Below are 22267 nucleotides of genomic sequence, written 5' to 3'. Positions count from 1 at the left end.
ACATGATAGTACAGAGACTTGATCTTTTAGCTTGGATGCTCTTATACTGCCATATTAAGGCACTTCTGGAGGAACTCAGGACTGTTTCCTTTGAATTAATGGCGTAGTGAAACTATGCATTTACACAAGCGAGTAAGGTTCTGTTTGTTAACTTCTTTCTAGAATCAATAAGTGTCAGGATATGTCTACACAGCAAAAACACAAACACACAAAAACAAAACAAAACCACACACCACACCAGTCTTAGAACCTGGGTCACCTGACTTGGGCTTGCAAGTCTAGGTTCTGAAACCCAGTGAGGGGGGAAAGCCCAGACTCCACCTGAGCCTGAACATCTACACTTGTATTTTTACCCCTGCACCATAAGCCTAGGAAGTCTAAGTCAGTTGACCCCATGCTCTGAGACTCACAGCTGCAGATCTTTTTTTCAGTGTAGATGTACCCTTAATCGCCTCATCCAAGTATCCATTTTGGTCCTGGATGGAGAACTAGTTTTTACAACAGAAGACTTCTCTGTGAGGCATCAGGAGATCCAACCCAAAGTTAATCAGGCCTGGGAACTATAGGCTGTTCAGCCAGAGTGGCATGAGCAGTATCACTGCCACTCCCTCCTTCCTATCTATCTCTCATTTGTAAAGTCTTGAGAAGCAGTGGAGAGGGTGCAGAGGCTTTGCAGCTTCCCAAGTGATCATTTGTCACGTCACATCCCAGGTCATATGAACAGGCCTCAGGACACTATTGTTGTTTGCAGACACAAATAGGTTCATCGCCAACCTGACTAACAGCGAGTGAGGATACTTCTGGACGCATGGAACACTCTGCTGAATCTAAATTTGCACCGTAAGCTAGTTTATGTTCTCATTTCTCTAGATTATGTTCTCATTTCCCCCATGAAATCCCCCAAATCCTGGGCTTGGCTCTCTGTGAAGGACTAGGAGCTCTCTCTTTCAGATAAGATTCTCCTGCAGTGAGAAGGACTTACCTGACAATATTTGGAAGTTCTGTGAGATGTGTGGGTCCCTATTTGTATTCCACTGTAGATATGCATGCACCCCGTGCACCCAGAGGTGGAAAATTCTAGAAAGCAGTGACTGATAGTCTGCGCATGCACCTCTGATCTTCTCTTGCCTCCAACGCAGGAGATAAAGGCACAAAGGATTGACCACCTCTCCATTTCCTTCTTTACCATGAATTCAAGAACACTTCAAAGCACAGGGGAAGGAGAAAGGGTAGTGGAATACAGATAGGGACCAGCACTCGAAGAAGAAGAAACATTTGGCAAAACCTACGTGTATTCCATTGTGGGTGACTGACAAGCAGTACTCAAGTAAGAGAAGAGTACGAGGATGTAGGTGGCATAGCTGTTTGTAGACCTACCATCCTCTAGAATGTATCAGTAGAGAAGTCCTGTACTAAAGCATATCATCTCACAAAATGTGTAGATAGAACTCCATGTAGCTGCTCTGCTAACGTAAAGCAGAGGTACTTCTTGAAGTGATGCCACTGATCATGCTTGTGCTCTTGTAGAATGAGTCTTCACTCCATGGTGGAGGAAGAATATTAGACAGCTGACAGACCAAGATCCACGTAGAGCTCCTCTGAGAGGATACAGACTGACTTCAAACTCTCTTTTTTATGGTGATAAACAATTAGAGATTTTCTGATTGGTTTTGTCCTTTGGAGGTAAAAGGACTGGTCTACACTGGGGGCTTACACTGGCATAGCTACTTCTCTCAGGAGTGTGAAAAAACTACATCCTTACGAGACATGGCTATACCAACCTAAACCCTAGTGTAAGCAGCACTGAGTCAACAGAAGAATTCTCCCATCAGCGTAGCTACTGCTTCTCCAGGAGGCTTCAGCTGTGCCACTGTAGCACTTTAAGCGTAGAACTAAGTCTCCTCTCTTCCTCAGATGCATATGGTTTTTTGGGGGGGGAGGGGGGGGAAAAACAGGTCAGTGAATGCTTCAAGTGACACAAACTACTTTGGGGGTGAATTTAGGTGTAAATGTAATAGAACTTTGTCTCTATGGAATACAGTGTAAGGCAGATTCGCCATCAGTGCTCGGAAGTCAGCCACCCTCTTGGGTGAAGTGATGGCTATCACAAATGCAATCTTCATAGATAGAAGAGACATGGAACATGTAGCTAGTGCTTCAAAGGGACGCTTAGTGAGCACTGACAGAACAAGGTTTAAGTCCCATAGAGTAAGTTTCCTTACTGGGGGAAAGGTTCTGATTAGAGCCTTCCAAAAACTGGTAGTCAGTGGGTGAGCAAATACTGAGAAACCATGTGAAGGTGGGTAGTACATACTGATTGCTGCCAGGTAATTCATAAAAAATTGATGGAAAGACTCACTGTTTTGAGTGGAAAAAATATAGTCCAAAAATAAGGGGAATACCTGCAGCCTCTGGGAATAAAAGTTTGTGTTGCTCCCAGGTAAAGAAACACTTCCATTTGTCTGTGTAGCATTTTTCTCGTGGAATCTTTTCTACTATTAGTAAGAATGCTTTGTATAGCTTCAGAACAAAGATGTTATAGAATTTAACACCCATTCAAAAAACCAAGCCCTGAGATGGAGTGCCGGAAGTTAGGATGCTTGAACTCCTGGTTCAGGAGAATGGAAGAGGACCGAATGTTGATTGGCGACCAAGAAAACATGTGTAGGAGACTTGGGGAACCAAAACTCTCTGGGTCAATTGAGGCAGATGATGATGATGACTTGTGTCTTGTGTTGGCAAAACTTCCATAAGACCTGAGGTAGGAGTAATGAGGGAAGGAAAGCATAATTCAGATGTTCTGACCATGGAAAAGGAGAATGTCACCCTGAGAGTGAAGAGCTAGGGCTCCTCTGGAGCAGCAAATGTTGCACTTTATCATTTGAAAGACAAACGTGTATCTTGTGGGGGTTCCCCACAGAGCAAAAATATTGTCTATCATGGAGTTGTAGAACTCCCACTCGTGGTTGATAGCAAAGTGTCTGCTCAGGATATAAATCAAATATCCATGGATTAGCAAGGCTCTACTTATGGCATAGAAACAGAGTGAAACTTTACAAGAACGGGCATATCTGCAATAAACAATTGTATTCCTAAATATATTTTTGTAATTCAAATTGGACCAAATGTAAATCCCACTATCTGAAATAATTGATTTGTCATGCTTCCTAGGAACTTGATCCTGCACCCTCAAAGTCAATGGGAACTGTGTTGTCAAATTCAATAAGTCCAAGATCAAAATTGTACTGGGATAAGACTTAACATACAGATGAACAGAAATGAACATATATTCATAGTTTAAAGTTAGGGAATTGGCAGACTTACGATGAGGAAGCAAGCACCAAGCATGACAGCTTTCATCTTAACATCAAGATCCAGTGGAAACAGGATTCCAAAATTATCAGAATCTGTAAATGCCTCTCTTACAAATCCACTCCACTGCTTAGAAATTCTTCCAACTACAGAACTTTCATCCATTGACTTTACCTAATGTGAAATAAAACAAGATTTCAAGAGCAAAAAAATTCTGCCACTCATTTAAAAAAAAAAAAAAAAAAAAGTTGCATGATAATTTTAAATGCTTGTTCAAAAATTTCAGGATATTCACATTTGTATTGGTTGTTTTATGTACTCAATTCTACATCAGTAAATCATGGGCTCAAGTCCTATGCTAGGACTTGGGCTCATATTAATGTTGGCTACACAGTGCAGCACAGTAATGGAGAAGGTTGCTGGGCTACACTGTTAGAAATGCTGTAAATCAAGGTTCCTTCACCCAGTGTCAGGTATCTCAATGGAAATTAAAAGATCACATGATAGTTTTCCATAGTAGGGGATACGCCATATGTCAACATTATGTCTTTCAAAAACTGGTTTCAGTATTCAAAGCCATGTAAAATAGCTATTCCGAAGAACATAATGGCTACTAAATTTGCTTAGACTGATCTTGCAAACCCTTGCTTAAGATTACTATACATTGTTTTAGAAGAAACTAGTATCTGGAATATGAAAATAGGGTTCATTAACTCTTCATTAGTTTGATCAACACTACAAATATAAATAATTTATAATAAAATTAAACCGTCCAATCACGCTGTCCATTTTGATCATTTATATCAATTACTGGACAATTAAGTCAGTGGTTCTAGAAAGTTGTCATTTAATTAATAACACTTAAATATACAGTACAAAGGGAAAATTATATGCTGAATCTATTCAGAAGTATATACTGAATCTATTTTACTACTATATCTTAAAGTAAGATAATGTAATGATATTTTCAACAGTTATTGAAATAAACATTAAAGAGATTTGAACAACAACACTGAACACAACAGTGAAACAACTGCAATATATTCAAAGTACATTCTGATTGGTGCCAAAAACTTCATTTCAACAGAAAGGAAAAAGAGACAAAATGTTATCTAAAAACATTCAATATCTCATGGTTTAGTAATCTGAAAGTTGATTTATTATGACAATCATTGAAACCTGGGTTATTTACCAAAGTAAATGTTTTCAAAGATTTTCATATGCAAACAGTTGGTCCATCTAAACCCCAAATGTTATTACTGAATGCATTACAATTTAATTTTGTGGAAAACGGACCATTAGCAAAAGTAAGACCAGTTACAAATACTAAACTATTATTGAAAATCAACTAATTAAAAATAGGAGAGAGGAATACAAACACTTTAAACAATGTTACTTACCTCAAAATTAACATCTGCACAACAGCTGCATACAACGCACGGGCCAGTGATTTTAAATACATCTATTTTTGCCTCATTTTGAATAGTAAATTTAGGCAGACAGGGGTGCCAGTTTTGTTTTATGTAGCCAACTGGTGTACCTGGGGGGGCGTGAACTTCAAGCTTCAAAGGGAAAAAAACACCACCATCACCACAAGTTAAGCATCTGCACAATTATTCCAATGTGTTTTATATACTTATAAAATAATCTTTAGCATAGGGAAATATTGTAATGCAAAGGACTGTTACTTATCCTACAGGAACCATAGTACTTTAAGATATCCTGTCCACAAAGATTCCACTCGGTGTGCATGTGCCCCCATGCTCACAAAATCAAAGTTCTCTTGAATAGCAGTCTCTGATGTGGCAAATATGATTTCACCAACTTGGAATCTAACATTGGTCCTATAAATTTTATGCTCCATGTCAAGAGACAGTGTTGATTTGTCCTTATTGATCATGAGGCACAGGGAGGCAAAATGGTTTAGGGTATTCTGGCTAGAGTCTTTGACTTGTGGAGAAGAGTTTCCTATCATCCAAATTATCCAAATACAGATACACCAGGACTTTTTATCTCCTTAGGTATGCTGCCACCACTACAGCAAGGACTCAGTAAAGATCTGTGGCTGTGGACAGACCAAAGGGTAGGATCCTCTACTGATAATGGGATATTTCTACTATAAACCCCATTAATTTTCTGTATGCTGGGAATGTTGAAAAGAATACCCTACAACCTCTTTGCTGTTATCTGATACTTTCTCTCCATATGCTAGCAAGTGACAGTGAGACAAATGATCTTGGCAGGCTCTAGAAACCCTTCATTAACCGGCAATTGTACAACTGAGAGGGCTGAAGAATGTCTAACAATGTGTGCTGCTTCTCCTGGATGATTTTTGAGGAGAATGTCAAGAGCATCTGTCAGCTGCCTCATCAGGTCTTTCAGGACCTTAAGCTTGCCTGCAAAGGGAATGGATGGAGGAGAGGTTGGTTGCTTCATATGGAGGCAAGGAGAAGCCAACAGTTGCTGATGCTCTGAGGAGAGTTCCTCCCTGTTGAGCTTTTGCTCTTCCTTTGCTACGGACAGTTGGGGATTCTGTATTGGAGTTCTTGTACATGTTGCCTCAGAGATGATTTGTACTGTCTGGGCAGCTGGCTTTCTGGCATATAGACTGACTCTCCAAGGGGCCAATATGGTCAGGGATGGTAAAGGTATTGAGAAGATGGACACACAAATGGTTATCAGTTCAGGGGCTGTCTAATGGAGCTTACTGATCTGTGAGTGCCTCCCTAGCATGTCTGCCTATGTTCCATTGGTATGTCTACAGAGGAGATAGCTCACTGCTTGGAGAGGATGGGCTGCTATGATCCTCAGAGGATGATGAAAAAGCAAAGTCCTCTTCCAGTGGAGGGGCACCGTCTTCTGACTTAGTCAGGTCTACAGCAGGTGCCATTGGGTTATGCGATGGATCTGGTCTCTCCATTGTCTCCCTGAGTCTGTTTAGAATCGAGGACTCTGGTTTTGGTCCCACAGCCAAATATGCCAGCAAGCGTACCTGTGCCAATGAATCCATCAGTGTCAGTAAAGCACTCTGTTGTGCTGTTGCCAGCAGCCCCATAGTGCTCAGTGCTGATGAGCTCTGGGTTAGTTTCCTCATGCCAGAGGGATCGGCACTAGGTCTTCCACTACCAGCACACAACATGTCAGTGCAGAGTCAGCTATCTGAGCAGTAGTGGAGACAACATGGTCTCACTTAGGGAAACAACAGTCAGTGCCAGTTTTGCTTTTGGACTTGTGCAAAGCTTAGAGAGAACCTACATCTCCCCATAGACAATGGAGGTCTAAGTTTTCCTTGGTATGAGTCTCCCTGTGGACTTTGTCTCACACCAAAGTTGAAGCAGCAAAGGAACAGGACATGTGAATGTACCCAGAGCTCAGGAGGGCAGTGCGGCTCACAGGAACACTTGAGGAAAGAGATTGACTGGTGAGAGATGATCTCTTGGCTTGCTTTCCTGGGTCGGATGACACACTGAAGTCTCCAAAAGATGGAGACTCAGTTTACCCTTGTTGGACTTAAGTGCATACTTTGAAAAAGCCTTGCACACTTAGCAGCGCTTAGGCATACGCTCCTCACTGAAGCAAAGGAGGCATCTAGCATGACCATCAATAATGGATGTTGCTGAGTCATAGGAGGGGCAGATCTTGAATCCTGGAGCTTTGCCTTCAACCAGGTTGGTCTTGTGTACAGAGGGGGGAGTGTGGGGTCCTATATATGGAGGTTAGGAGGAAGAAACTATCAATGCCCTGTTTCCACAGGGAAATTAACTTTTTCCCCCTCAAACCAAAAGGGTATGCTATCACATTGGAGATGTTGAAATCACATGGTTCAGCCTGAAGGAACTGAGAGGTGGTTGGGACCACCTCGCCTCCTATAGCCTGAACTACAGTGACTGCAAGGGCTCCCCCAACAGACATTGCTATTCAAAAGACTGATCGCAGGTGCATGCACACCAAGAGTGGAATCTATGTGGGGGAGGAGGGGAGGAATCACCTGAAGACCACAACAACTGTTTCTTAAATGATTCAAGGAGGTTTATCTGAACATTCTGTCAGAACTGTCTCAGATGCTACCATACTTTATGAAGAAGAAACAATGTTCCTCCCTCTCACCCCCCACTCCCAACACCACAAAGCCAAAAGCTGCTGGACTCATAATACTACAAAAAATAGTGGGTTAAGTTAAGCCAGTGGAAGCTGTAACTTTTTCCTTGTAAGACATTTAATAGTGGTTTAATTATAGGAATTTCAATAATGTTTTTAATCTACCTGAACTGTATTAAAACTGAGATTTTGCTGAATATGAAATAATTTTATATTCCAAACATGTGGCGTTTAACTGGAGATCACTTTATTTGCATATATAAAATGTATTTGCAGGAGATAGAACATACACATTTGTAGCAGAAATGGAGAACTTGATCAGATTCTAAAACAGAAGATGTAAGGTCTGAGGCCTTGTTTTGTTTTTTGGGCTAACAGTGGCAGCCATATTAGGAGAGACAGCAGCCATAAGCGAAGACACATGTAGTTAGTTACATCTTCACATTCCTGAAATCACATCAAGACAATGCTACTGTCCTAAGAGTACCTACCACCACCAGATAAAGAAACAAATCAAGATGTTTAAAGAAATCTTTGTTTGATAGAAATCTGTCTGGCAAAGAATCACTTATCAACAGTTGTGGTTATAAAATCTACATTTTCTTATTGTTTTATCTTTATGGTACCCACTTCTCTATTGTTTATCTGAATGGATTTCTGTCTGATTCTTTGATTGTTTCTGTTGCATAACTAATTGTGCTTAAATCAATTTAGGTGGTAGGATATGATTGGTTAAAGAACTGTTTCATAATGGGCTAGGATTGGTACTTTGTAGTACTTTAGTTTAAAATGACTGATTAAGGTACAGCTAAGCAGGACCCAAGTTTTAACTATTTAAACTGAGTTCTTTGAAGGAAGTTCTTTGAAACCTAACTGCAGGACTCAGCCCAATCAGAGATGCCAGACTTCAACATCCTGCCAACTAGTTCCTGCCGCTGGAGCCCCCAGATGATCGAATCCTGATTGGCCACCAGAAGACATCTGTTCGCCTTACTGGAAGTGGTGAGCATTGTATGGTTGGCATGTGTATTCTGTTTTGGTAATTGTTAATAAAGAGAGAATAAGGATATTACTGTGTGAGGTTCCTTCATTGGTAAAAAATGCTGCAAGCCCCCAGAACGTTACACCTGGAGCCCTTCAAATTGGGAAAGAGAGAGTGAGCACTTAAATTAACCAGGTTACGCCCGGACCTCCATGGACTGGGAATGGGTGACCTGAGCCCTAGAATGTGAATTGAGTAAGGGTAGGTGCCTTTCCCCGGATCCCTATGGATTGAGAAAGGGCGGGGGTCCCTTAGCTGGGTTATGCCTTGAGCCCTGCAGATTGGGGTAAAGGTAGGGTGGTCCTAGTGTGCAGGTAACAATGGCACCAGTTACTGTGTAGCCTATAGAGCTAGCTTAATTTTATTTTACTCAGCAGTAACACAAGGAACCTACAGGCCTGTATCCTTTAAGACATTAGCTTAAGCAAGTTAGTATAAGTAAAGTAGGCCTATGACCCTTAGCATAGATAAAATGGCCCAAGTTACTTTAGATTTTGGGGAACCTGGAACAGCTGGCTCAAGAAAGGGAGTTGGTACATAATGACACTAGTCAAAAACAGAAACACTGAACTGATATTGGGTTTGAGTATTTTAGGATAGAATCTTTGGCAGACATTTAACCACAAAACTTGCTTTAGCAATAGGTGATGTATATGATAATAAGATAAAAGGCATTAATATGTTAACATATAGGATAAGGGCACCCCAATATTATGAAGGTGAGAAAGTTAGATTTGGACATGGAAGTGTGGTATTCATGATAGTGCCCAGGCCCTATAATAGCCAAGCCACCATGTAGCAGGGGTTAGTTTTCCATCATTAATCCTTCAGCTCTTTATTGTTATCCATCACCGACCTTTGGGGTTCTGGACCATCAGATTCATTTGGCAATCCAGGAACAAGGCAGGTCTTTTGTCTTTCACCACCAGGTCCCCAAGGAAGGGTATGAATATATAAATACATGAGCATATGCAGGAAACACCACCAAAGATATCCCTAATTCTGTATTACTGTTATTTGTTCATGTGGCTTAGAGCTTTCTTATCTTTACTGATTGCTTTAATAAATATGGCTAAGGCTTTGCTTTGCCTTCAATGTGACTGTCTTTGCCATACACCCCAGGGTTCCCTGCAAGATACTGAACTTGTTAGTTTTAATTCTGTGGAGTCTGATTCTGGGATGAGAACCCTATTAACCCAGCTCATTAAACTAGTATCAGTTGGCAATCCATACAATTCTTATTAATCATTAAAAAGGATCAGCCAACAACACTCAATATATCAGTCAAATAGTTGTGTCAAATTCTTACAATGAGGGTCAGGATCCATGGGTCACGAACCTGGTAATGTTTTTGTCCTCTTTTACTTATTATCGGTATTCAAAAAGCTAAATTCCCTCATAACTATCCAAGATTTTGAATTAAGTTGGTGCCTCATTAGGGTCCAGTCCTAAAAAGTGCTGAACACCCACTTTCCATGGAAGTCACAGATGTCTACAGGCATTTAGGTCACTTCAAAGCTTCCCTTCCAGGAAGGGTTCACAGCATTAAGCCCATAGCAAAATCTACACAGGGCAAGAAGTGCCATCAAAAAAGGGAAACAAAAGTCATGAGAGACATTTTCAAAAACCCCTAAAGAGCAAAAAGCCACAGATCCCCACAAAAATACAGTCAGCCTTGTTCCACCTCACTTCTTGACACAAAGAAAACCTCTGTGAAAACTTTTAAAGGTGCAGGAGAGAGAAAGGAATGACTCACCTCCTGCAAGCAGCAAGGACAACAGCATGAAGAGCATCTGAGAGGTCTCTGCAACGTTATCACTTCTTGACCCATATTGTCAACAATCCTAAGGGTGAAAGGTCGTGATGGTCCGCAACAATTTCGGGTACAACAGTCATTTTCCTCCGCTGCAAAGTATACTCTTTGCCCCATGCTGTTTTTGATTTCATATTTGTTGTTAGTTTCAAAACCAGTAAGAACTGAAAATTAAAACATGAAAAAGCTATTTAGTTGATACACTAAATACAAATATTAACAGAAAGAGCAGAGGCCCCAGTCAGGGTCAGGAAGCCACTGTGCTAATCCCTATATAAACACAATAGGAAAACATGGCCCTTTCCCTGAAGATTTTACAATCTAAGAAGATTACTAACATATGGGGGGAGAAGTCATAAGAGAGACATATATATTTGCAATTGTATTATTTTTTCATTATGAATAAGTCGTTAACTATTCCCATTTGCCCCTCAAACAAATTAATGTGAGCTGAGAGTTATTTTAGATACACAGGCACAGGTGAGACTTACAGTACCTCAGGATGGAGAAGGCCTTATGATCCTTCAGAGAGGCTGTTCCATGGGTCATGTGCAACAGAGATGTTTGCGTGAGAAGTGACAAATAAGCAGACAAGATAGGCATCACTGTCACAGTGGATGTGGCAGTGGGGAGCAATGCAGTAAAAAACAAAAGTGGACAGCTAGGAAGGGGCAGATTTGTGAATGAGCATGACAGTAAGAAAGAGAAGTTTTAATCTGATGTGGTGAAACAGGTGGAGCCAGCAGAGGGATCCAGAAAGCAGCATGGTATGGTCAGAATTGTAAACCAGCAAGATTATTTTAGCAGCTGTGATTTGAATGGACTGGAGGGGGGAAATGTATGTGAAAGGGAGACCAGGGAGTAGGTGGTTATAATAATTGAGATAGGAGATGATGAGGGCCAGAACAAAAAGAAACTGATGGATCTCAGAAATGTTAGGGGATGAAAAAGCAGCAAGATTTGGGTGTAGCCTAATTGTAGAGGGTGAGAGAGGAGGAGTCAACAACATCATCAATATTAAGGGCATGAGTGACATCAGGATCATGATGTTATCAAACACGGCAAAAAACAGACAGAACGGAAAGTATTTGGGAGGAAAGATCAGGTAGTTAGCAGTGAGACTTCCAGGAGGAGAGGTCAGTGAGCTAGGCAAAGATGTAGGATTAGATGGAATTAGATAAGAAGCAGAGAGGGAGATCTGAAAAGATGATAGTTGAAATCACGAGTGAGTTTAAAGATTACACTTTTACATTAGAAATTGTCACATTTTATATATCAGTTTGATAAAGATATAAAAAAAAAAATCAGTAAAAACCCCATCTTTAAAAAACAATGAAGAAATGAAGAATTCTATCATTAAATAAGACTGGTGTTTAACAGTCACGTAGAATTACTAGAAACAGGATTTCATTTCAGTCATTTAAAATATCTTCAATGTAATAATCTTCCATTTAGCAATATAGCAAGATATATACCTTCCAGAAGCTCAATCTGCTGATGAACTAATATCTGGTCAATCTGTTACAGTGGTTAAAAAACAGATAAGAATAAAAGTTAAGTTAACAAATGAAAGTTATAATTAAATTTAAAAAATAAAATCTATAAGTATGTCAGTTTTTATTTTTCAACATTAATGCAAAATTATGCAAATTTTGGATGCAAAATTATGAATATATCATTACAATTTTAGATCATCTTCATCCATTGGGCTATGGAAATGGTCTCTCTCAGATACCCGTTTTCATCTGGGATGATCATTCAACACTAAGACTCCAATTTTATGAGCTGCTCTGTTGTGTGTTACATCAATTTGAAAATACTTGATGGTGGAGAAGGGGAATGAATACTAGTGCTCAGAAAAAGTACCACATGGAAGTCATGAAGTCTAATGCGCTACTGATGACCATACTATAATATAAGCTTTTGACACACTATACTAGCCTTTCCTGGAGTCACTATTTCTGCTAGAAAAATATACCATAGAGCCATAGCAATTCTCATTTAATCTTAAATGATCAGCCAAGTGGGGTGCCAATTAATGTTGGACACTTGTCTACTAAAACTGGCACCATGCCGTATTGTTGTAGCCATGTCAGTCCCAGGATATTAATGAGACAAGGTGGGTAAGGTAAAGCTTGTCTCTCTGACCATCAGAAGTTGGTTCAATAGAAGATATTACATCACCCCTCTTGTCTCTGTAAAACCGGAACTAACAGTATTTTTTAAAATGGGCCAATGAGCAGCTATAAAACAGTAATATCATTCAATTGTGATGGATCTGAGATAGATTTTTAATATTTGACCTAGATATAAATGGCTTTGTATCCCCAATACCAACCATGTAAGCCACTTGAGTTCCCAAAACAGATAAAAAGGTACTTAAATGCTCAGTTACCTATTAGCTTTGTATTTTCATAGGAGTAAAAATGGAGAAGACGCTAGGTACCTGACTTAAGTATTCTAATCCAGGTGGACAGTTGAGAGGGGGAGCAGGTGCTGGCATCCAAGCGGCCCCACTGGCCCCAGAAGGCTGATTTTGGACTGGAGGGACACCAGGTGCATATGGAGTTCCTGCGGGATAACCCTGGAAGAAATCATTAGCTTGTCCTGGAGCGTCTAGTTTGTGGGGAGACAAACAAACAAACAAACAATCACACTCACACAATTCTGAAAATTAGATATTAAAAATATAGTTTCAACATATCAACAAATGCACTTCTGAAGTTCTAGCATTTTCAACTATTGAGAGCCTCATTACATAATGAATGATTACATGTAAAACCACATTATATAATTAGGCTTGGCAGAAATAAATATTTATTTTTGTATAATTTCAACAAATAATATTGACATTTTAAAGTTTTTTTTAATTAATCTAAATTTTCACAGTTGTGCAAAATTATTGTTTGTAAACTTTTTTTTATTTTTATCTATTTAAATTTTTGATAGCTGTGGGAAGTTATGGGGAGGTTAGACAATAATTATTTAATGACAGAAGACACTGGAGACTCAAAAGTTAAAGCTTTATGACCATTAAAAAACACTGAAAACTTCATGTCAAAATATACAGAGTAAATATCCTTAAATCAAACTCCAATAAGTTCTCAAGCAGCATTTTTTTTTAACTCTGCCTAGCTGTGCATTTCTGTTATTACAGATGGAAATATTTTTTCATCAGTTTGTGTTGTACAGTGAAATTGAAGTTTACTGTTAAAAATCTAATCCTTCCAATCTTACTCATAATTCAGTTCAGTGATCTTCAACCTCTCAAAGCTGGAGAGCCACTACAACAGCAAAGTGAGTAGCCAAGAATCACAAAGCTACGAATTGATGCCATCACTCTACTGTAACTTTCACATCATGATAATGAATCACTCCAACAGGTCATTATTTACCACTGCAACTCCAAGGCTCAAACATCACAGTAATGTCAAAGACACTGCTTAACTATTACTCTGTGGCTCTTTGACTGACACAGTAACTCCCCTTTATCTTTGGAGCCTATGTATCTTTCTCCTTTCTAAAAGGCTGCTTCTCTGCTCTGGTCTACACTTACCTGGTGATTCGGCGGCAGTTGATGGGAATTACGCAAGCTAAGTACTATGTACTCTATGTAGCTTGCGTAACTCCAGTCGACTGCTGTGCTTCCCTTCTGCACACCATCTTCACTGAACTGCACCGATGGGAACCAGAAAGGTCGATCTAATGGCAGCAACTTTGCCACCGTCAGTGTAGACATACCCCCTCTGTCCCCATGTCCCAATACAGCAACAACCTCTGTCGGTATAACTGCATCCATACAAGAGTCATTGTATGGCTTCAACTATATTGGTATATTTAAAGCAGTACAACTTACGTGCAGACAAGGTCATGGACTGGGAAGCCACTATAGACCAAAAGATAGAGCACTGACAAGAACTCAACAGATCTAGCTTCTGTTCCCAGCTCTGCTATTAGCCTTCCTGGTTGACCTTAGGCAAGTCACTTCACCTCCCTGTGCCTTAGTTTTCTCATCTGTAAAATGGGGATGATGCTGACCTCCTTTGTAAAGCACTTAGACATCTACTGATGTCAAGTGCTATACAGGAGTTAGATACTTACTCTTTTAATAATAATATCTATCTGGAACCAGCTAATTTACATCCTTCACTCTAAAATGAAAAGAAACCCCTCTCACATATACCAATTTCAGATAGCAGGACACCTATAAATAATCTACATATGAAACGTAATGAAAACGAAGCTCCTCACTTGATCTCATCATTATGATTTAAAAGTAATGTCCAGCAAATGAAAGTAGAGTAGATTTGAATGATAAATGAATGTAAGACTGCCACATTGTGAATAGCGATTTGCAAACTTTTAGAAAAAGATTTTTATAGTTCTCTATTTGCACTTATTTTAGAGATAATGTGTGTCTATAAAAGTCAATCTTCAGCTTTCAAGCCAAAAGAGTATGGGGCACATAGTATACTCCCACATATTTCATGAATTTTGTCTAAATAAAGCATGTTAGGAAGTTTGTCACACTGTAAATACATACACAGAAAGAATTGAATAATTGCATATTGATTTTAGCTATATTAAATGAACAATCTCCAATTTATTTTATTTGTCCACACAGAACTCATTATACAATCAGATTCAAGTCATGCCATTTAACACTTAACATTGTGATAGACCCACTAGATGGCACACATGGTCTATAATTTATGTTCATGGATTAAGATATACAGCTTGAAATCTCTCTGAATTCGTAATATAAATTTTACACTACCAGAGGAATGTGTTATCTGTAGCAGTGTTGATAGTATATAAAGATTTATTTATAAAGATAAAATTGAACAAACGTGTATGATGTTCATGAGGGTTACATCTAAGAACTAAAGATGTTAAATTAATACTAAATTTGAATCAAGTCGGTACAATTCCTCCACCTATAGAAAGTAAAAAGCTTAAACTGCCTCCTCTACAGTGAAACAAGCATTATATTGAAACTATGGAGGATGTTTTATGCAGAGTTATTCACTCACTGTATACTTTGCAAGAAATATTGCCACAAACAAAGCCTTAGTGACAGCTGGTCCACCACAAAAGTTTTGCACAGCCTTTTATAGAACTTGAAAAAGGCATCTTTTCCAGTGAAAATGTGGATTACACTGCATCTGATAGCAGTCATTATAATCTATAGAGAAGATTCTTAACTGGTGTGACTGTGTGTGTTTGTACTTAATATCAGGCTCAAACAGTGAAAGAGCAAACTACCTTGATCTCAGAATTTAATCTTTCTTGTCTTAAAAAGAAGAAACTATTTTTCAGTCTTCACAATGCATACGGCATAGATATACTCATTATTATTTGCCAAGTGCTAACTGTTTACAGAACATGAGGGCAGGATTGCTCTGCCACAAAGCACATAAAATCCAAAAGACAAACAGCAAAGGCCAATGCCAGCCAAATATAACTCGATCCTGAAGACATACAAGATAGCCTACAACTTGAACCCTCACACTCAGTGATATCTTATGTTTAAAAAAGCTAAATTAAAAATGTCAAACATTCAGATTTCAGCAAATTATTATTTAAAGGGTGTTTGGAAGTGGTGTGTTCTGGAGGAAGGATATGAATGTAGAGAGTGAGGTTACTCAGCAAAGAGGGAGAGAGGAAGAGTTTTTAAGCTTTTGTGACAGTGTAGAAGAAGAGGCAACAACATGGGAAAAATCATGAGGGCATTCAGATAGGAGGCAAGAAAGACAGAAATAGTAACAGAGATGGAGACTATAACTTCTCCAATTTTTCCTCCAGTTCTGAATTGCTGAAGAAAATTAGTAAAATATTTGGATTTTAAAAAGAGACTATTGACTGAGCTGCAGAGTTCATAAGCAAAGAGCTGCCATGCATAAGTTACTTCTGCAAATGCACCGTCTACCCTGCCATTGCCCCTACAAGAGGGTTTTCCTGTTGACAAGAGATTTTCTATTTCATTTTCCTTCACAGGTAGCATGTTACCATACTAATACCAAATACAGGAAAGAACACCCAACTCTCCAACAAAATAAAGTCTAAAAATTCATCCTGGAAAATTAATAGCAGAGGAATTAGTTCACAGGTTGCTGGCATCTTGGAAACCAAACAATTTTTTCTGGGAACAAAACAGATCAGTTAATTTGTATGTCATATCATAGTCAAATAACTTACTTTGGATAGCTTGAGGTGCATACTGAGGATATCCATAAGGAACTTGATTTCCTGCATAACCTGGAGGGTAAGAGGGGTTTGGAAATCCAGCACCTTTATTTGCTGGAGAAAAAAAAACAAATATTTTTAATCTGATAAAGCAAAAAATTGAGTAAGAATCTATAAAATAAATGTACAAATATTTTATCTACAATGAAATAATGTGAAAATTAGACATTGTGACAAGTTTGCTATATTTAAAGAACATGAAATGCCCTTAAGAACAGAGGGCTTGTTTTAAAAAATGCTAATGGAAAATTTTACATTATGAAAGAATCAGAAAAATTTGGATGCATTCAAATCCCAAAAGTGCTGAAGGAAAATAGGCACTGTAAATTGTATCTCATTAGGAGGTTAGTTTATTTTTATTGCATATCAGCAATTTCTTTATCTGTTTCTATTTTGAGCAAGTTATTGGTACCATTCTAATTCAAATAATTACTCATGAACACAAGTAAACAAACATTCTCCTCCACAGAGAAGAATTAAATGATTCTCCTCTGTTACTTGTGTATAATTTCTTCTCATTTTATTAACAAGCAGCTTTACAAGTTCAAGATCCTTGGGATTTTTTTTTATTTGAATAGTTTCTACTTCTGTGTTGTAACATTTCACTCATAAGGCACCTATTATCTGCACATAAATCCTTATCACCTCCATCCAGGTAATTTAGGACTGACAGGTAACTACTTATGCTGATAAAGCAGTTGAGGTGTGGCTAGGTATCCTAGGATGTTAAGAGTGAGGTACACATCTGTGTTGAAGAGCCTTAATTCGAAGAAGCCCCCCCACTACTACTGTAGTAAATACGTATTGCTAAATTAGCTGTTTAGTTTAGACTCCTGTAAGTGACCCACTCTATCTTTAAGCTTGACATTAGAAGACATTTACCAACATTAATGAAATATTTTACTTACATTGCATTTCCATGGTTCAGTTTACAATTGTGTCTGCAAAATAAAACACTTGTTTCATGCTTTGAAAACAAAACAAAAATCTACTACACAAAACTTACATTTATGGTTCTCTCTTTATAGGTGATTAGCCAAGAATACCCTCAGGGTATATATTGAAATGGGAAAGGTATAGTTTTTTCAATCTTCTTAGTTTAATCGATTTAACTAGTATTAAGAGGGCTTTTCAGTCATATTAAGACACAGATTGAGAGGGCTGAAGCAGTGTTATCTGGCTATTTTGTAGCTAGAAGGCAGCCTAAATTACAACACAGACAGCCAAAATGGCTTCAAATGTGTCAGCCTTCATCTTCTGGGATGTCTTCACTCAGGTTAGCCTAGTGACACTACAAAATAACACTCAAGCTGCACAAGTGACAGGTTGGAGCAGTTCCAGTCAGCACAACTTGTCAACCACAGTCCACATCCCCCCACAGGCCAACCTTAAAAACACCATCGCACTTGAGTTAAGAATGTGTATGTAAGGCAAGGACTCAAGTTGGGGCAACACGCAAGTTGTACTTAACCCTGCAGTGCAGACAAGCCCTTAAAAGGTATGTTTTCAAAAGAGTTAGTTTGGCCTAGCCAGGGTGTTGCCCTTAAGCCCCTTTCCATCCACATGGAAAGATCTCTAACCTGAGCTTGAGAGTCTGTGAAGCTCAAGATAGCAAGCACAGCTGAGGAGAGAGGCTTGAGGTCAGGTTTGCTTCAGCCAGGGCTTGCAACTCACATACTTTGCAGTGAGAATACACCCTAACCAAGCCCAGGCACTGCTAGTTCTCCAATGCTACCCCAGAATTCCACCTGGGCTGTATCTTCTGGTTACCTTTGGACTTTTTCTCATTATAGTCAACTTCTCTGTAACCTTAGGGAATGTCTACATTATACTCTAAACCTGGATCTGTGGGACCCACACTTGTGGACTCTGTTTCCAAGCCCACACTTGAGCATCCATGCTGCATTGTAAACCCAGGTTACAACTGCTAGAGCAAAGTCTCACAACAATGCAAATGCATCCATGCTGAATTAGGCAAACCTTCGGATTCAGGTCTGCAGGTTGAGCCATGGCCACACTGCAAAATGACTCGGAGCTGAGTTTCAGCAGGTCTTGGGCTCAGATTCCTGCCCCCCCGGGGTGGATCCTAGGATCTGGTCTTGAGTACTTGCTGACCCGAATCAGATGTGTGTGTGGATGGCGGCAGGTTTGGGCTCAAACCTAAGTCTCAGCCTGCGTTTATAGTGCAGCATAGGCATACCCTTAGAGGGAAGAAGCAGAAACATCATTAACGCAAGGTTGGGCATTTGACTGGTCCAAAAATAATTGGTCAATTGACCTGTCAAATACTGTCAATATAAAAAATGGTCAAATATTTTAAAGCACTAATTTATTAGAATAGTAAGGGGAAAAAAAGAGGCTGTACTGTCTCCATAAAGGCTCAACTTCAGATAGCTACTTATGCTCAACTACAAAAATCAGATTATGTAACTGAGTTATTTTAACTCAGAAAAAGTGAAACAATTAAATGAAATTCTAAAAAGTGAAAGAATGGCAGCATGATGCAAAAAAAAAAAAAAAAGTAGGCCACTCAGAACTATACGCCTATCTTCAGAAAAATTAATAGCTAGTTAGTTTATAAAGCCTCTTCTCCTCCAAAAATTAAATATCTCTAAACCAGTGGGGGTACACAGAGGTCCTCCAGGGGATACATCAACTCATCTAGATATTTGCCTACTTTTACAACAGGCTACAAAAAAAGCACTAGCGAAGTCAGTACAAACTAAAATATCATACAGACAATGACTTGTTTATACTGTTCTATATACTATTACATATAAAATTTATATTCCAATTGATTTTATAATTATATGTTAAAAATGAGAAAGTAAGCCATTTTCAGTAAGTGTGCTGTGACACTTTTGTATTTTTATGTCTGATTTTGTAAGCAAGTAGTTAAGTGAGGTGAAACTTGGGGGTACACAAGACAAAGACTTCTGAAAGGGGTACAGTAGCCTGAAAAGATTGAGACGCAATGCTTTAGATAGTCTGCACTTGGAAGAAACTGAACCCAGGCAAAATAATACAATGCTGCTAGAAAGAGGCCATTTTGTTTAGAGTTAGGCATGTGTCTCTATTGTTCTTGTGAAAAAACAGCTTAGGCGCCTGACTCCAGGAGACGGTCGTTAAGTGGATACCAAACGGAGATAGGGCGCCTCCCTTCAACCTGGACTTAGGTGCCTAACTCTGGGAGAGGGGTGGCGCTTATGTGACACCCCATCTCTTAGCATCTACTATTGGCAATTTTAGGTGGCTTTCAATCTCGTGTCTCTCTCTCCCCATGCATTGTATAGGGAGTCTAGATGCCTAACTCAGGGGTCGTAGATTCCATTCATGGCTAGTTACCATGACAGAGAAAAATGCCAACTTCCACTTGAGGCTGGCTGGAAGACTGTGTCCAATCCTATCAGACACAGATATGGCTATAGAATTCTATGCTTCGGTGACCTCCAAGCTCAATTATTGCAAATCAGTCCATGAATGAAGCCATAGATAATAAATCCAAACAAAGAAGAATACCCCATTTAACAGAAACAAAGTTCAACAGACCATTTGCTCAGGAAAATCCCCCCAAAAAACCTGGTTATCATGAACCTGACCCTGTTGCTCCACTTCCTACACTGACTCCCAACTGATCTAACTCCCAACCATCTTAATATTCAAATCTCTAGATACAAGTAACACTAGCTACCTAAAAGATCATCTCTCCCTCCATATCCACAGCCTCCATCAACGGCTGTTCATTTCTAGAGCTATAACTGTTCTATGACTAAAGGAATTCATTTCATGGCTACTTTCAACCTTTACTCTCAACCTTTCAAAATTTTGGATTTTATTTTGCCACTGCCAGTTTATTTAGGAACCTGCAAAACTTAATCTGAGACCAGTGGATTAATCATAAATCGCTATCCCATTTTCCTTTAATCTTAACATACTGCTTTGAGTCAACTAAGAGGATTTATACTATTTTCTAGATATTGAATGAGAGATATGTAGTATGCATATTTGAAAAAAAGTGATTTGAAGTCCATTAAATATTTTAACACAGATTCCATAGATAAATATGAAGTCAGCAACCTAGAATACGACCTCTCTTCTGTCCAAAGATGACAGTCTTCTTAACTCAGGCTGATGTGTACTTATCATTCAAAATTAAAACAAGATAGGTCTGATACATAGGTATTTAAATTACTCTGTCCAGTAAAGATCTTTGGTTAGCCTCCAGCTGTGAATTTCTGCTTTCTACCATTATCTAAGCTATGTTATCCAGCTTGTTGGAGCTTGTCAGAGAGGCGAGGACAGGTATTAGCAAATCTCCACCACTCCCTTAAAGTATGTTTTTAGATATGGAGGGCTGTTGCTAAGAAACAGACTGGCTCTAATCAAGTCCTGACTAACAAGCTGCAGTGGCAGAACAACATGCTTTCTGCTTCCCAATGCAAATTAAAACCTCAGGTCTTTGACATATCAAGGCACCTGTTTAGTTCCATTGTCTTACTCAAGCAGAAACGTTATCAATGTAACTGTCAATACGAATTAGTACCAATATTGTTCTGCTATCATTGGAGAGATCCACACTTCCAGTACTTAACTATTTCCAATAGACAGATTTAGCTGAAATGCCTCAGGGAGATTCAAAACATTTGGAGGAGTAGTTCAGGAAACTACTGCTTTAAAAGAGATCAGGCGAATAGGGTGGTACTGTATTATTTTTAGTTTGTTATGAAATTTATCAAACAAGGAAATAATATCCCCAAATTCTGCATATTAAAAACAACAACAACAAAAAACATTCAGCAAAACATTTCCATGTTTCCTCATACCTTTGTTTTACCATTATTTTGCAGCCAGCTCCAGATCTCAGTTATCCTGGTGTAAATCAGAGGATGTGCTCTCTAGATTAACATTAGCAACCATAAAATCAGATTCTAGCCCTCAATCTCTGTAGTAAAGTGCACTTCAAGATTTTCTCTTCTATTCTGAATATAATTTAATGCAACGGTCATCTCCTTTCATGATGACATCTAAGCAGCTCTATAGCTCTGTCTGGTTACGTCACAGAAAATACTGACATGCACATATTTGCTTAAGGCCACAAAAGTAGTAACTATACGCTCAGCCCCATGGAAGAAGCAGGTATTAAAGCAGACCATTCCTTAGAGAGTTCACGGTATAGAAAGCAGACAAACAAAGGTAAGTTTCTCTGGGGGATCCAGAAGGACTTTACCTTAGATATCTGGGAGTGACTGTTTCTTTTTCCACACACATTATGTTAGATTGTATATACAGATCCTCAACTTCAGTCTCTACTGCTGACAAACCACCACATCTCATGAAATTCACATGAAAATCAAAAAGGTAATAATTAAATAATTAAGAAGGGCACCTCAAAAATCTCTGGTCCCTCCACAAGGAAGCAAACAACTATTAAAAAAAAAAATCTAGATGCCCCCAAAAGGGTGAAACATCCAAAGGAAATATCTTATTTTATCACCCTCATCTATGTTTCTGTGTAGATACCTGTGAAGAGAGAAAGCTGAAACACCAAACTGCCCAGCTTTACAGAGTAGTTGTAGCTGTGTTGGTCACAGCATATTAGAGAGACAAAGTGGATGAGGTAATATGGTCCAAAAAAAGATATTACCTCACCCCCTTTGTCTCAGTTTTATTCTGTAAAGCTAAGAACAGATTTTTTGTAAATATATATTATGACACCCTGTATCCCATGTGACATCTTTCTCCACTTTTATATAGTT

The 22267-nt window shown here is 38.9% G+C and overlaps 1 protein-coding gene across 3 annotated transcripts in view; it reads right to left on the bottom strand.

The window, feature by feature from the left end:
* Positions 1-22267, bottom strand: part of PLSCR1 (phospholipid scramblase 1) — a 31730-nt gene that overhangs the window by 5201 nt on the left and 4262 nt on the right. Inside the window, exons 1-9 of one of the 3 annotated variants that reach the window (XM_067555461.1) lie at positions 21335-21407; positions 18492-18712; positions 17420-17452; positions 16464-16565; positions 12712-12881; positions 11741-11783; positions 10209-10429; positions 4713-4874; positions 3325-3486 (exon numbers count right to left, since the gene is read on the bottom strand). In XM_067555461.1, coding sequence (XP_067411562.1) covers positions 3325-3486; positions 4713-4874; positions 10209-10429; positions 11741-11783; positions 12712-12881; positions 16464-16565; positions 17420-17432 — 873 coding nt within the window. In that variant the 5' untranslated portion in view covers positions 17433-17452; positions 18492-18712; positions 21335-21407. Of the gene's footprint in view, positions 1-3324; positions 3487-4712; positions 4875-10208; positions 10430-11740; positions 11784-12711; positions 12882-16463; positions 16566-17419; positions 17453-18491; positions 18713-21334; positions 21408-22267 lie in introns of those variants that run through there. The other 2 variants (XM_067555376.1, XM_067555550.1) reach the window with 2 other exon arrangements.

Source organism: Emydura macquarii, unplaced genomic scaffold (genome assembly GCF_026122565.2).
Source record: "Emydura macquarii macquarii isolate MOO-44397 ecotype Brisbane River unplaced genomic scaffold, CSIRO-AGI_Emac_v2 contig_18, whole genome shotgun sequence".
In the NCBI taxonomy this organism is placed as follows: domain Eukaryota; kingdom Metazoa; phylum Chordata; order Testudines; family Chelidae; genus Emydura; species Emydura macquarii.
The sequence above is the reverse complement of the archived record's forward strand: the minus strand, read 5'-3'. Positions and strand labels throughout refer to the sequence as shown.